General features: G+C 44.5%; 2 protein-coding genes and 1 long non-coding RNA gene across 4 annotated transcripts in view; 2 read left to right on the top strand and 1 right to left on the bottom strand.

Moving 5' to 3' along the window:
* Positions 1-7,668, top strand: part of nfkb1 (nuclear factor of kappa light polypeptide gene enhancer in B-cells 1) — a 14,557-nt gene extending 6,889 nt beyond the window's left edge. Inside the window, exons 7-24 of the mRNA XM_058649454.1 lie at positions 1,624-1,787; positions 2,271-2,429; positions 2,529-2,633; positions 2,757-2,848; positions 2,951-3,089; positions 3,716-3,898; positions 4,006-4,143; positions 4,604-4,726; positions 4,825-4,954; positions 5,060-5,174; positions 5,255-5,480; positions 5,594-5,763; positions 5,859-5,961; positions 6,037-6,170; positions 6,376-6,445; positions 6,518-6,681; positions 6,939-7,053; positions 7,136-7,668. Of these exons, the coding sequence (XP_058505437.1) occupies positions 1,624-1,787; positions 2,271-2,429; positions 2,529-2,633; positions 2,757-2,848; positions 2,951-3,089; positions 3,716-3,898; positions 4,006-4,143; positions 4,604-4,726; positions 4,825-4,954; positions 5,060-5,174; positions 5,255-5,480; positions 5,594-5,763; positions 5,859-5,961; positions 6,037-6,170; positions 6,376-6,445; positions 6,518-6,681; positions 6,939-7,053; positions 7,136-7,230 (2,425 nt within the window). The 3' untranslated portion in view covers positions 7,231-7,668. The remainder of the gene's footprint in view (positions 1-1,623; positions 1,788-2,270; positions 2,430-2,528; positions 2,634-2,756; positions 2,849-2,950; positions 3,090-3,715; positions 3,899-4,005; positions 4,144-4,603; positions 4,727-4,824; positions 4,955-5,059; positions 5,175-5,254; positions 5,481-5,593; positions 5,764-5,858; positions 5,962-6,036; positions 6,171-6,375; positions 6,446-6,517; positions 6,682-6,938; positions 7,054-7,135) is intronic.
* Positions 7,669-8,546: 878 nt separating this feature from the next.
* Positions 8,547-11,732, bottom strand: LOC131472360 (ubiquitin-conjugating enzyme E2 D2-like). Of its 2 annotated transcripts, none has more exons than XM_058649453.1 (7): positions 11,385-11,726; positions 10,513-10,576; positions 10,401-10,432; positions 10,201-10,278; positions 9,759-9,864; positions 9,283-9,376; positions 8,547-9,058 (listed from the first exon to the last, which is right to left on the bottom strand). In XM_058649453.1, exons 1-7 carry the CDS (start codon positions 11,406-11,408, stop codon positions 9,013-9,015), a joined length of 444 nt encoding a protein of 147 aa, XP_058505436.1. In that variant the 5' UTR covers positions 11,409-11,726; the 3' UTR covers positions 8,547-9,012. The 2 variants fall into 2 exon arrangements, with proteins under 2 accessions (XP_058505436.1, XP_058505435.1); XM_058649452.1 differs by lacking the exon at positions 8,547-9,058 and adding an exon at positions 9,065-9,200 and having other exon boundaries at positions 11,385-11,732.
* A 7-nt stretch (positions 11,733-11,739) lies between these two features.
* LOC131472362 (uncharacterized) overlaps positions 11,740-15,000 on the top strand; it is a 22,792-nt gene continuing 19,531 nt past the window's right edge. The window contains exon 1 of the long non-coding RNA XR_009242089.1: positions 11,740-11,858. This is a non-coding gene — a long non-coding RNA (uncharacterized LOC131472362). The remainder of the gene's footprint in view (positions 11,859-15,000) is intronic.

Below are 15,000 nucleotides of genomic sequence, written 5' to 3'. Positions count from 1 at the left end.
GTCTGTGTGTGTGTGTGTGTGTGTGTTACGGCCTAATAAATGAATAAGTGGCTCAAATTGCAGACCTGAACATAAAAGACACCAGAAAATAGGACGTTTTAATAGATTTTATGAAGCAACTGTATTTTTTTACGAGGTTAAGTTACTAGTTACTAAATTAGTTCTACTTAGTAGTAGGAAAGTTACACAATAAACCATAACTGAAGTGTCATCTAAATAATTTACTGAATAAAGAAGTCCGCAAACCAAAAGGGACCTGGAGATGCCGGCCAAACCCAGCAAAATGGAGGCGGGACCAGGCCCCTCCCATAGGGACGTCCAAGCTAACTAAAGCAAAGATTACTGGAAGAAAAAGGGATTTAACAAATCATGTGGGACTAAGGTGGAGCTGGGTGTCTGTCTCATCAACTACTGAACATGCTGGCGTATGATAATATATTATTATAATAATAATAATAATATAGAATAGAATATATATACATATATATATACATATATATATATGTATATAAGAATATATTATAATATAATAATAATATAATGTACAGTATAATAATATATAAGAATATATTATAATATATAGTAATATAATAATAATATACAGTATAATAATATATAAGAATAAATTATAATATATAGTAATATAATAATAATATAATGTACAGTATAATAATATATAAGAATATATTATAATATATAGTAATATAATAATAATAATATAATATACAGTATAATAATATATAAGAATATATTATAATATATAGTAATATAATAATATAATATACAGTATAATAATATATAAGAATATATTATAATATATAGTAATATAATAATAATATAATATACAGTATAATAATATATAAGAATAAATTATAATATATAGTAATATAATAATAATATAATGTACAGCATAATAATATATAAGAATATATTATAATATATAGTAATATAATAATAATATAATATACAGTATAATAATATATAAGAATATATTATAATATATAGTAATATAATAAAAAATATAATATACAGTATAATAATATATAAGAATATATTATAATATATAGTTATATAATAAAAATATAATATACAGTATAATAATATATAAGAATATATTATAATATATAGTAATATAATAATATAATATACAGTATAATGATATATAAGAATATATAGTAATATAATAATAATATTATGTACAGTATAATAATATATAAGAATATATTATAATATATAGTAATATAATAATATAATATACAGTATAATAATATATAAGAATATATAGTAATATAATAATAATATAATGTACAGTATAATAATATATAAGAATATATAGTAATATAATAATATAATATACAGTATAATAATATATAAGAATATATAATATAATATACAGTATAATAATATATAAGAATATATAATAATAATATCTAATAATTGGACGGTAGTGATTGTGGATCAGCTGCAGGTGTGTCAGCCTGATGAGGAAGGAAAGACATGGGGGTTTAGTCACAGCACAGTGATTGAATGAATGTCTAGAGTGAGTGAGTGAGTGAGTGATGTCACAGAGTGTGATAGAGACACACACACACAGAGTTGTTAACAGTGTGTGTGTGTGTTCAGTTTTCCAAACCTGGGAATTCTCCATGTGACAAAGAAGAACGTGTCAAAGACTCTGGAGGACAGGATGGTGGAGGCGTTCAGGATGGGACACAACTATGGGGTCTCTATTCATCCAGAGATCGACGCCCAGCAGGGGGAGGTCAGGGTCCCCCGAGACCTGCACGGTCAGTCCAGACCACAGACCACAGACCACGGACCACGGACCGGACCACAGACCAGACCACAGACCAGACCACAGACCACAGACCACGGACCACAGACCACGGACCGGACCACAGACCAGACCAGACCAGACCAGACCAGACCACAGACCAGACCACAGACCAGACAACAGACCAGACCACAGACCAGACCACAGACCAGACCACAGACCAGACCACAGACCACAGACCACAGACCACGGACCACAGACCACGGACCGGACCACAGACCAGACCAGACCAGACCAGACCAGACCACAGACCAGACCACAGACCAGACAACAGACCAGACAACAGACCAGACCGTGGACACTTGTCTTTTTATTATGTATTTTTTTACCTCTTTGTTTTCAGATTAATTGAATTAGTGCTGTGTTCTCTCTCTCCTCTCTCTCCTCTCTCTCCTCTCTCTCCTCTCTCTCCTGCTCCTCCTCGTCTCCTCCTCAGAGGAGCAGCACAGTGTGATCAGCAGTGCGGCGTGTGTCCAATCTAAGGAGATGGACCTGAGCGTGGTGCGTCTCATGTTCACAGCGTTCCTCCCTGACAGTGACGGTGGTTTCTCCAGACGTTTGGAACCTGTGGTGTCAGAGCCCATCTATGACAGCAGTGAGTCTCTCACACACACACACACACACACACACACACGGGTCATGTGTGGTCATGTGTTCTCATGTCACCCTGACCTCTGACCTCTGTCTCCTTCAGAGGCTCCAAACGCCTCGAACCTGAAGATCGTGAGGATGGACAGAACGGCCGGCTGTGTGAGCGGAGGAGAGGAGGTGTACCTGCTGTGTGACAAGGTCCAGAAAGGTCAGGGGGAGGGGCCACACACTTTTTCCTCAGGCAGTTCAGTTAACAGCTGATGGTGATGACTCCTGACCTCTGACCTCTGACCTCTGCTCTGTGTGTGTGTGTGTGTGTGTGTGTGTCCAGACGATATCCAGGTGCGTTTCTTTGAAGAAGACGACTCGGGGCTGATCTGGGAAGCTCTGGGTGATTTCTCCCCCACAGACGTCCACAGACAGGTCAGAGTAGTTGTTGTTGTTGTTGTTGTTGTTGTTGTTGTTGTTGTTGTCGTCGTCGTTGTCGTTTGTAAACATTGTGTTCTCTGTGTGTTTGTGTTTCAGTTCGCCATCGTCTTCAAGACTCCCAAGTATCGGGACCAGAACCTGCAGAGGCCGACCTCCGTGTTCGTGCAGCTGAAGAGGAAGTCGGACAACGAGACCAGCGAACCCAAGCCCTTCACCTATCACCCTCAGAACATAGGTGAGTCACAGAGCCCCGCCCACACAGGTCACAGGTCCACACTTTAGCCCCAGATGTAGTTTTTAAGCAACATGTTGCGAATTTAACAAGCTAGTTTAGCCAAGTCACAGCTGGTTAGCAACAAGTTATTAGCTTCATAAGCTAAGTAAGCCAAGTCACAGCTGGTTAGCAACAAGTCATTAGCTTCATAAGCTAAGTTAGCCAAGTCACAACTGGTTAGCAGGAATGTTAGCAACAGGTTATTAGCTTCATAAGCTAGGTTAGCTAAGATAAGTCACAGCTGGTTAGCAGGAACAATGTTTAATAACATTAGCAATATTATTAGCTTTATAAGCTACATGAGCTAAGATAAGCTAGTAAACAGTATGCAGGTTTATTTACATCAGAAACACTTAAGTAGCTTTACAAGCTAAAGCTAAGTGAGATAAATCAGAGCTGGTTATCAGGAACAATGTAGCAACATGTTGTTAGCTTTATTAAGCTAAGTTAACTTCATCAGAGCTGAGATTCCGGACCAGCTACAGGTTAGCTTTACATGTTAGACTAGGATTAGCTAAACTAGCCAGTGGTTTATCTAACATTAGCTTTACGTTAGCTAATGTGTGTGTGTGTGTGTGTGTGTTCAGACAAAGAGGAGGTGCAGAGGAAGAGACAGAAGACGCTGCCTAACTTCCATGACTTCAGTGGTCATGGAGCAGGAGCAGGGGGGGGAGGAGGAGGAGGTCTGTACCGAGGAGGAGGAGGAGGAGGAGGAGGAGGACCAGCAGCAGGGGGAGGTCCTGGTTCTGCAGGAGGAGGAGGAGGAGGAGGTAACTACTGAGTCATCTTAAAACCACCCTGATACTTTGTTAAACTGTTGTTATTGTGCTGGACGTCCTGTTCTGTGGAGTCAGGGTGCGTTTGATTTATCCTCCAGGTTACTACCAGGGTTTTACTACCTATAACTATGGAGGAGGAGGTGGTGCAGGAGGAGGAGGCGGAGCAGGCGGCTTCTCCACAGGATACTCAGCTGGTCTGGGGGGAGGAGGAGGAGGAGGAGGAGGCATCAAACATGGTGAGAAGAGTCAGTCGACATTTAACTCGTAAACAAGTCCAAATCCACAACAAACCGTCATATGTTGTGTGTGTGTGGGGGTCGTGCCACAGCGCCTCACACAGGCCGACACGTGTACTGCAGTGTTCAGAGTGGTTCTGAAATGATGCTGCGTTTAAATCATCAAAACGTAAACATTCAGAGAAACAAAGATGACAGAGAGGCGGAGCTATGACATCATCATTTTCACAAAGGATGGCGATTTCAGATTTCAGTGTGGATGAAACTGCTTTGAGTTTAAAATTCTCTACAAATAAAATATAATTATCATTATTATTATTATTATAATTATTATGAGTGTGGACGACCTTCAGAAAACAATGATGCAGTTTTGTACATGTACTTAATACTCGGTCATGTGATCCATGTAAACAGTAAAAGAATAAAGACGATAAATGAAATAAAAACGCCGTCTTTGAAGCTTCTCAGGGCGACGACTCGGACGATGGAGGTCCAGGCGACGACTCGGGGGCGGGGACTGTGCGGCGAGGTCCGGGTCAGGCGGCGGAGGGCGGAGTCAGGGTGGAGCCTGAAGCAGACAGAGGTACATATATACTGTAATATAATCATATCATTTATGTGTGTAAAGTTGTGTGTCCAACAACTTTAAAGTTTGTGTGTGTGCGTGTGCGTGCGACACAGGTGAGCAGTGGGGTCATGTGACCAGCAGACAGCTGGACGCTCTCTTCCAGTACTCTGTAACAGGTGACTCAGCGTATCTGCTGGCTGCACAGCGCCCCCTAATGACGGCACAGGACGAGGACGGAGACACGTCAGTATACACACACACACACACACACACCTTAACCATAACCACTCAGAAATGAGATGACTGGTCCTCACTGTGTGTGTGTGTGTGTGTGTGTGTGTGTGTCAGTGGGCTGCACCTCGCCGTCCTCCACAGCCAGCAGGAGGCGCTGAAGAGTCTGACTCAGGTGGTCTCTGCTCTGCCTGGAGAGGAGGTTCTCAACATGAGGAACCACCTGTACCAGGTGAGGGGGCGGGGTCAGTCTGGATGTAACCATAGCAACAGTGTTGACGGTGCCTGTAACCCCGCCCTCCTGTGTCCCAGACTCCCTTGCACCTGGCGGTGATCACGCAGCAGAAGGAGGCGGCGGAGGCGCTGCTGATGGCCGGGGCCGACCCCACGCTGACTGATCGCCATGGCAACACCCTGCTGCACCTGGCATCACAGCAGCAGGGAGGAGCTGGAGGAGGAGGAGGCGGGGCTGGGATGATCGAGTTTTTACTGACACACGGAGACATCAGAGGACTGTTGGACCACAACAACACTGCAGGTACACAACTACACACACACAACACTGCAGGTACACAACTAGTACACAACTACACTACGACACAACAATTACACACACTGATGTGTCTCCTGGTTTGTTTCCATGGTAACCAGGTATGTGTGCGATCCACCTGGCAGTCCTGGCCAATCAGCTGTCCTGTATAAGAGAGCTGCTGGAGGGCGGAGCTAACGTGGAGGCTCAGGAGCGCAGCTGTGGAAGGACCGCCCTCCACCTGGCCACAGAGACAGACAACGTGTCATTGGCCGGCTGCCTGCTGCTCGAGGTACGGTAACCAATCAGAGACAAGCACACCTGTGACCGACGCCCTCATGTGGACAAAACACCAAACCACATCCTGTCATGTTTTTCTGTCGTCAGGGAAACGCCAACGTGGACTGCTGCACCTTTAACGGCTCCACCCCCCTTCACGTCGCTGCGGGGCGGGGCTCCGCCAAACTCACCGCTCTGCTGATGGCGGCAGGTAAGAAACACCTGGTCACATGACTTCATCACATGTCTACACACACAGAGTGAACACCAGTGTGACTGTTGTCAGGAGCCGACGCCCACAAAGAGAACTGTGAGCCGCTGTTCTTCAGAGAGGAGGAGGCGGAGCTATGTGACGAAGACGACGAAGATGAAGGTTACATATCTGGAATGACCCCAATCAACATGGCCGCCAACGCACAGGTACACATGACAGGTGTGGGTGTGGTCAGGTCTAACATTGCTGTCAGTGGGTGTGGTCAGGCAAAACCCAGTGTCAGTGGGTGTGGTCAGGTCTAACGCTGATGTCAGTGGGTGTGGTCAGGTCTAACACTGACCAGTGGGTGTGGTCAGGTTCAGGTGGTGTTTTTGATCATTTTCTGACAGAAGGCTCCGCCTCTTCTTTCAGGTTCTGGAGCTTCTGAACGGAAAAGAGTACGAACCGCAAACACGACGCAGTGTCATCAGTCCACCACAAGGTGAGGCTGCTGTTTACGTCCTCACGTCCTCACGAGGACAGAGACACTAACTCTGTGTGTGTGTGTGTGTAGGTGACCTGGCCAGTCTGGACACCGCAGTGAAACAGGAAGTGTGTCGCTCTCTGGAGAGTGAAGGATGCTGGGAAACACTGGCTCACAGTCTGGGTCTCGGGATCCTGAAGACGGCCTTTAGATTAAGCCCCTCCCCTGCCAAGACTCTGCTGGACAGCTATGAGGTCACACACACACACACACCTTTGTCTTCTGTCTTCATCATATTGTCCTCTTGTCTTCATCATCGTGTCGTCCTCTTGTCTTCATCATCGTGTCGTCCTCTTGTCTTCATCGTATCGTCCTCTTGTCTTCATCATCGTGTCGTCCTCTTGTCTTCATCATGTCGTCCTCATGCTCTTGTCGTCATTGTGTCGTCCTCTTGTCCTCATGCTTGTGTCGTCATTGTGTCTTCATCCTGGTGTCGTCCTTGTGTCCTCAGGTGTCCGGTGGGACAGTCAGTGAGCTGTTGTCCGCTCTGAGGACGGTGGGTGAGTGCAGGTCCCTGCTGGTCCTGGAGGAGGCGCTGTGTCGCTCTGACACTGAGGGAGTGACTGGTGAGTAGATCACATGATCGTCACGCCCAGTTTCTGTCTATCACCATGACGACAGCTGTTGTCTCTGTGTGTCTCTGTGCAGGTGGGCGTGGCCTCGCTCTGCTGCAGGACTTGAAGGCGGAGTCTCGCGTCGACAGCGGCGTCTGTGACAGTGGGGTGGAGCTTTCCACGGCGTGAACACATCTGACCTCTGCTGGTCAAACGGAGTCATTCACCAAAACCAGTCTGAAACAACCGTCGTTGTGAGGACTTCCTGTCCACTGTGAGGACTTCCTGTCCACTGTGAGGAACTTCCTGTCCACTCAGACGGAGGACGTCCCGCTCTGAGGACACTGGTGCTGTCAGTTTGGATATTTTACTCTTTTTAAACTTTTTTGACGAGAAGTTTTTTATTCTTACGTCTGAAACTTTCCTTTAACTGTTTTTTTTTCATGAACATGAAATTAAGGGATTTTTTTTTTATCAGACGCTCAAACTCGCGACACGTGACGTAACCAAAGGCATTGTGGGAAAGAAGTTTTCCCTCCGTGTGATCACATGATATTTATGTCACTGTACAGTTCATCCGGAGCTTTCATTGGTTCTTTTTAAATAAAGCTTTTTATATATATTTGATACATTTGTTACCACGACAAACTTTCATTTTTAAACATTTCTGCCACTTTTTTAATGAATGAAAAACTGTTAAACTCACTCACCACAGGGGGCACTGTTGAGCAGGCAGACGACAGGTGAATTGTGTGAAACATAATCTGATTAACGTCTTGTTCACAGCAGTGGGTGGATTAATGGTTTCCATGGAAACGTGGTCACAAGCAACACTCCATCGACATCGGAGTCACGACGTCATTCGTCGTTTCAGAGAGAGGTCCGATGCAGTGAAATATCGCGATATATCGCTTTTGAGACATCTTTTCAAACTTGTATCCACGAATGCTCACTCTCACCAGAGCTGATGTGAGGATATCGCAATATCTTGATATACAGTATTGTGATATTGTATCGTGACTTAAATATCGGGATACCTTATTGTGACTTAAATGTTGCGATATTATCGTATCGTGACTTGAATATCGCGAAGTTATGACTTAATGTGATAATATCGTAGTGTGACTTAAATATCGTGATATTGTATCTTACACAAACATTGTGGCGACATAATTACGAATAAAAAATCTTAACTGTGCGATGTGTCGGAGTGGCAGCTAGTTTGGAAGATGTTCGTGAGGTTCCTCCGACTTTTCTGAGTTCCGGCTACAAATGGAACACACCATCTGGTCCCCTGCTGTAAGCTGAGGTCAGAGCGCCACCATCTGGTGAGTCCACAGCTTCATCACAACACTGTAGAACACCAGTCATGAACTTCCTCGTCTTAATTACTTTTTATTTTATCTCCATGACGACAGCGGAGGACGAAAAAGACGTGGACGTGTTTCCTGGAAACAGCGCCACCATCTGCTCAGGTGATGAAATGAGAAAACACCACAAACAGCTGTTTGTTGAACTTTATTGAGAAAAAACAGAAAAACATGAGAGCGATGAGTCGATCGTTTCGTCATCAGTGCAGAGAGAGCGGCGTCAGCGCCGATCGACGAGCTAACGCTAAACAAAAACTGCGCTCGCAGCACATGGACCCGCCCACTGGCACATGCATTACATTATTGATTATTATATTGATCCCGTCCAGCACTGGTGTGTGTGTGTGTAACAGTTTGTCTTCAGCCAGTGTTTTGCGTTGGCACGTTCACGCCGTCCGTCCGTCCTCACCGCCGCCACCACAAAACAAAAACATTTAAAAAGCTAATGGTTGAGGGGCGGGGTCAAAAAAAGATGATATGAACAAATTTCTGTTACTGTCTGATGAGAAGGAGGGGGGAAGGAGGGAGGGGGCGTGGCCACATGAGAAAATGAGACAAAAAACAACAGTTTATATTCCAGCAGTGAATGAAGGGGGCGGGGTCACATGGCGTATTTACGAGTCCATTCCTGAGCCGTCTTGTTGTACCTGGGGACGAGACGAAGATATGACGTCAGGTGATGTGGGGAGGAGCCAACTGTCAGCAGGAACCAAACCCCATAGAGAAAATGAGTGATTTTAGCTGCTCCTCTGCTGCCTCGTGTGGTCACTTTGTGTCACTGACGTCAATCTGAGCAAATTATTTCAAAAGCCGAATTAACAAAATAACACATAGGAAGTGTGTGTGTGTGCGTGCGCAGGTGTGCACTCACCTGACCGGGTCTGTTTTGTAGATGCGGGCGATCTCAGGTACTAGCGGGTCGTCAGGGTTCGGGTCACATAACAGAGAACAAATGGACAAAAGGACTGAGGAGACAGAAGCACAGACACACTCTGATTGGCTGACTGCAGTGATGATGTCACACAGGTGTGACCACTGCTTTCATTTACCCTTACCCTGTTGTCTCCCTCTGTGTTTGCTCCTCCCCCTGCAGCCCATGTCGCCATAGCAACAAATGATTTAGCAGGTGTGAGTGACTCAGCGTGATTGACCTGTGGTTAAGCCCCGCCCCCAAAGTCCCCCTGTCAGCAGCTAACAGCAGAGTTTTATTAAAAGGTAAGATTTGATTGAAGTGAACGATGTTTTTTTTCTCCGTTGGTCACATGACCTGTTAGCAATTAGCCGACATTAGCTTTGACCTGTAGTGAGGAGAAGAAGAAGAAGAAGAAGAAGAAGATGTTTCCTCACCTTTAGAGATGGTTAATGCTGGAGACCACTGAGATCTCAGGATGTCCAGACAGATGCTGCCGTTACTGTTGATGTTTGGATGATAAATTCTGGTCGTGAAGGCAACCTGAAGGACAGGAAACACAATGTTCAGAGACCTGAACGCACCGTCAGACACCACAGTGTGTCTCTGTGTCCACGCTCAAATACTTTTCAAAATAAATGTCCCCACATCCGTTTATCCATGCTAAAATACAACTCCTTAGTTTTCAAAATAAGAGTCCCACTTTCTATTCATTCACACTATGTCACAACCTGAGTTTTCAAAATAAAAGTGAGCTTCTGTAAACTGTAAAAGTGTGTAGTCATGTGGACTTTAGTTGTAACCATGGCAACAGTGAATAAATAAACAAAAACATCAGTCAAATAAGAAGTGGTCAGAAACAGTGATGCGTTCACTGACCTTGGGAGGTTTGAAGGGATAATCTGTAGGAAAATGAATAGTGAGGAAAAAAACTCCGCTCTGGTACGGACTGTCAGTCTGAAACACACACACACACAATTATTATGACTCAACGTTAACACATGAAAACGTCACTTTGTGAGTTGTGTGGTGATGATGGTGATGACGATGATGATGATGATGATGATGATGATACTCACAGGCCCCATGATCGTCGCCTGCCAGTGAAACACTGAGGAAAAACAACAGAGACGTTAGTGAAGCGGAGGAAACCTGAGGGTCAGAGTGTGAGACAGAAGTTAAAGGTCTCACTGTCGTCGCCCACGGGTCCAGCTGAGCACTGAGTGGGAGGATCTCTGGACAGATCGGTGAGCTCCTGCACAGGAAGAGCTGCATCAACACTTCACAATAAAAGAGCTTCTAACGCGTCAACACTTCAGGAAAATAATCATGAGCAGCCGTTCTTTACGGTGCCTTTTATTGTGAAAACTGGTCCAATCGCTCCCGATATATCGTTATCTGTATCAGCAGAAAGTCCGACATCGTACATCCCGACTCTAGTTACTTACTCTTCTTCACGACCCCAGGAATCTGAATGTCAATTTAAAAATGATCATTGTTAATAGAGATGCACGATATTGGACTTTTTGCCGATATATCGGTCGTTCTTGGGCCGATAATCGACACCGACATATACACACACGTCTTTATTTAGTCTGTTCTGTAGTGAAATTATCATCATATGTGAAATATCTTCACTGTGCAAAAACAAACATTAAATACCAGCTGTAGAGGGCGCTAGCACAGACGTCGATATCTGCTGATACTGACTCCATAATTATCATGGTGTGTATTTTCAACGCACGTCAAATATCGTTAATGAAAGACGTTTTTACAACAGTAAGATTTGCTGACGTAATAATCTTTGACAAACACACGTTTCTTGTATTGTAATGAAAATACGAAGCTAACGCAGACACACTACAGACACGCGCCCCCGCAGTGTGACCGTAAAGATCGTAAAATGACACGCAGACGTGATATTTGTGCGGGTTTCACATGTTGTTTTGATGAGAATGATTCCACAGTTCACCGCGCAGCTAACGCTACGAGCTAACAGGCGAACACACACACACACACAATGAACCTGCGCTCATTAAACTCACAAAATAAACGTTCGTTACCTTTGAAATTCTTTTATACGCCATCGTGTGATGATGAAGGAGCAGCTGTCTGTCAAAGAGGAAGAGGAGGAGGAGGAGGAGGGTGAGATAACTAGGTGACGCTAACTAACTAGCATCTAGGAGCCTGTTAGCTGTTGTAGCGCGGAGCTAACTAGCTTGCCTGTACGCACACACACACACACGGAGGGAGCTGCGGTTTAAAGTGCGACGTTCTGTGTGTTTTCCTCCTAATCCTCGTGTTTTCTCTCCGGTTTCGGTTTCGGTGAAGACACGGTGGACTCTCCGCGGCGTCAGCCCGGACTTCAGCTGCTGACACCGACGACAGGAGACACCGCAGCGGCTCAAAATGTCTTCCGTATCACAGCTGTCTGTCAGAACACCGGGGACACGAGGTCTCACTCTGACGCAGAAAAACACAGCAGCGGGGGAACAGGAGGTCTCACTCTGACACACAGACTGTTCCAGGCAAAGCAGGTGATCACTCACTCACTCACTCACTCACTCACTCGATAGATAGATGGATGGATAGATGGATGGATGGATGGATGGATGGATAGATAGATAGATAGATAGATGACTCGTCTTTCTGCTCCTCTTCATTCAAGTTTTTTGGGGGTTTCTTTGATTTTTTGAGGAATTAAGTCAGAATAAATGAATAAGCTGTGAGTTATCAGGCTAACTTCTTCATCCTCTCATCCATGGATGAATCAGTGAGGGCTGAGTTCCTCTAACATAGTTGTCACATTGTTTCTGCTGTGTCACATATCCTGCGTTCCATTTGTAGTTGGAACTCGGAAATTATGAGGTATTTCAAACTCAGAACTGTGTGTGTGTGTGTGTGTGTCAGAGCTGGAACAGTGTTCATGTGCAGTTGCAGCCAGCAGGTGTCACTGTCTGTCCACTGGTCAGTGTGTGCTGACAGTGAGCAGCTGATGTCAGACAGACAGACAGACAGACAGACAGACAGACAGACATGACTTTTCTCTTCTCCTTTTCTTATTATTTGAGTTATAGCTGAAGTTTTTATTGACTTCACTTTATTTAACTTTAAACTGATTGAGTTTCCAATGCTTTTCTTTGTGAGAGGCTGTGATGCTGTGAGTGACCAGCAGGAGGCAGCAGAGGCTCATGTTTGACCTGACGTGGTGCAGCACTCACACACAGAGGAGCAGAGGTTTGTCCTCTGCAGGCTTCTGTAGCTCAGTGGAGCGGAGAGACACAGAGACACAGAGACGGAGACAGAGCCGGAGACAGAGCCGCCGGGGCCCTGAGACCAAAACAAAGAGGATGGATTTCAGTGTGAAGACTAAAACCTTCCTAAATCAGTTAGTCGTGAGCTCGACCTGACCTCTAATCTGCTCATCCGGCCTTTGAAGCGTGTGCAGCTTGGTGTGCAGCTCAGGGGGAGGGAAACTGATCGTCCACATGTCCTCGCTTAAGTGACTAAATGCCCCGAGGTGACGCGCAGACACACACACAGCTGGACGAGGTACAAACACTCCTGACTCTGTCTCTGCTGTGAGACAGTGAGACACACACACAGACAGACACACAGACACACAGACAGACAGACAGACAGACAGCTGCTCTGCTCAGACCACCTCAGTCGAGTTCGACACAAGTCCAAGACCAGAGTCTGGACCGTCAAGTACAGAGACAGACCTGGGACTGTCCTCTCTGTCCTTTACCTGTGCGTGTTCATGTACTCACAGTGAGCGGCTGATGTTTGCATGAACGTCATGATCACATGAATAAACGTCAGTGTGTCACTGTTACACTGCAGCAAACGCACAAACTGTGGGCTTGTGAAACCTGGTGTTTCTCAGTGGATTTATCACTGTGTGTGTGTGTGTGTGTGGGCAGAGTGGAGATCAGTGTGACCCTCTGAGCCTCTTGAACCCTGCTCCCCGTCCTCCTTCAGCTCTGCTTCTCATTAACACTTCTTTTCTCTGGGAGCTGAGAGCAGATCATCACACTGGAGCTCGTCCACCAACAAACACAAGCAGCGGCTCCTTCATTAAAGCTGGAGCTGAGACAGAAAGAGTCTCACGCTCTCCTCGTGACAATGAAGAGCTGCTTCACTGAAGACACTGAAGACACTGAAGACGCTGATCTTCAGTGTCTTCAGTGTCTTCAGTGTCTTCAGCGTCTTCAGTGAAGATCATCTTCAGCATCTTCAGCGTCTTCAGCGTCTTCAGCGTCTTCACGGAGACAAAAGCTTGTTGTTATTTTAAAAACTTCAGCGCTTCAGTGAAGAACACAAACCTGAGCCTGTGAAACTCTCATGAAACAAAGTTCATTAAACGATACAATAAAGCGGCAGGATGTGATGTGAGCGCCCCCTGCTGCTGAAGGAGGAAAAACAGCAACTAAATCTATGGCTACGTCACATGATCACGTCTTTATCTCACTGTTAAACTGAAGTTTGTAAACCACTCCCTCTCCCACACACACACACACACACACACACACACACACACACACACACACACACAGCTGCCTCCATCACTCACTTCTAAACGGCTTTTAAAATCAAACATTAAGTTTTATCCCAGTGACACAGAGTGACCACACGAGGCAGCAGAGGAGCAGCAGCTCCTGTGTCCCTGCAGCTTAAATCACTGGTTTTCTCCAGGAGGTTTGGTGTGAGAGAGTGAGTCTCAGTTTCTGCTCGTCTAAACACAGTCCCACAGTTTTCAAAATAAAAGTCATAGCTTCTATTTATCTACACTAACACGGCCGCACAGTTTTCAAAATAAAAGTCATAGCTTCTATTTATCTACACTAACACGGCCCCACAGTTTTCAAAATAAAAGTCATAGCTTCTATTTATCTACACTAACACGGTCCCACAGTTTTCAAAATAAAAGTCATAGCTTCTATTTATCTACACTAACACGGCCCCACAGTTTTCAAAATAAAAGTCATAGCTTCTATTTATCACACTAACACGGTCCCACAGTTTTCAAAATAAAAGTCATAGCTTCTATTTATCTACACTAACACGGCCCCACAGTTTTCAAAATAAAAGTCATAGTTTCTATTTATCTACACTAACACGGCCCCACAGTTTTCAAAATAAAAGTCAGAGTTTCAATTTATCTACACTAACACGGCCCCACAGTTTTCAAAATAAAAGTCATAGTTTCTATTTATCTACCCTAACACGGCCGCACAGTTTTCAAAATAAAAGTCATAGCTTCTATTTATCTACACTAACACGGCCGCACAGTTTTCAAAATAAAAGTCATAGCTTCTATTTATCTACACCAACACGGCCGCACAGTTTTCAAAATAAAAGTCATACTTCTATTTATCTACATTAACACAGCCGCACAGTTTTCAAAATAAAAGTCATAGTTTCTATTTATCTACACTAACACGGCCCCACATTTTTCAAAATAAAAGTCATAGTTTCTATTTATCTACACTAACACGGCCCCACATTTTTCAAAATAAAAGTCATAGTTTCTATTTATCCACACTAACACGGCCCCACAGTTTTCAAAATAAAAGTCATAGTTTCAATTTATTTACACTAACACAGCCGCACAGTTTTCAAAATAAAAGTCATAGTTTCTATTTGTCTACACTAACACGGCCCTACAGTTTTCAA

This window comes from Solea solea, chromosome 14 (genome assembly GCF_958295425.1).
Source record: "Solea solea chromosome 14, fSolSol10.1, whole genome shotgun sequence".
Lineage (NCBI taxonomy): Eukaryota > Metazoa > Chordata > Actinopteri > Pleuronectiformes > Soleidae > Solea > Solea solea.
This window is presented reverse-complemented; position numbering and strand designations above follow the sequence as displayed.

Bases quoted from the DNA above. Each gene is read 5' to 3' on its own strand.
- LOC131472360 (XM_058649452.1), bottom strand. From the start codon at position 11,408: ATGGCGTATAAAAGAATTTCAAAG. The intron at 10,577-11,384 runs GTAACGAACGTT...CTTCCTGTGCAG, and splicing joins CGTATAAAAGAATTTCAAAG to GAGCTCACCGATCTGTCCAG. The intron at 10,433-10,512 runs GTGAGACCTTTA...GTTTTTCCTCAG, and splicing joins TGGACCCGTGGGCGACGACA to TGTTTCACTGGCAGGCGACG.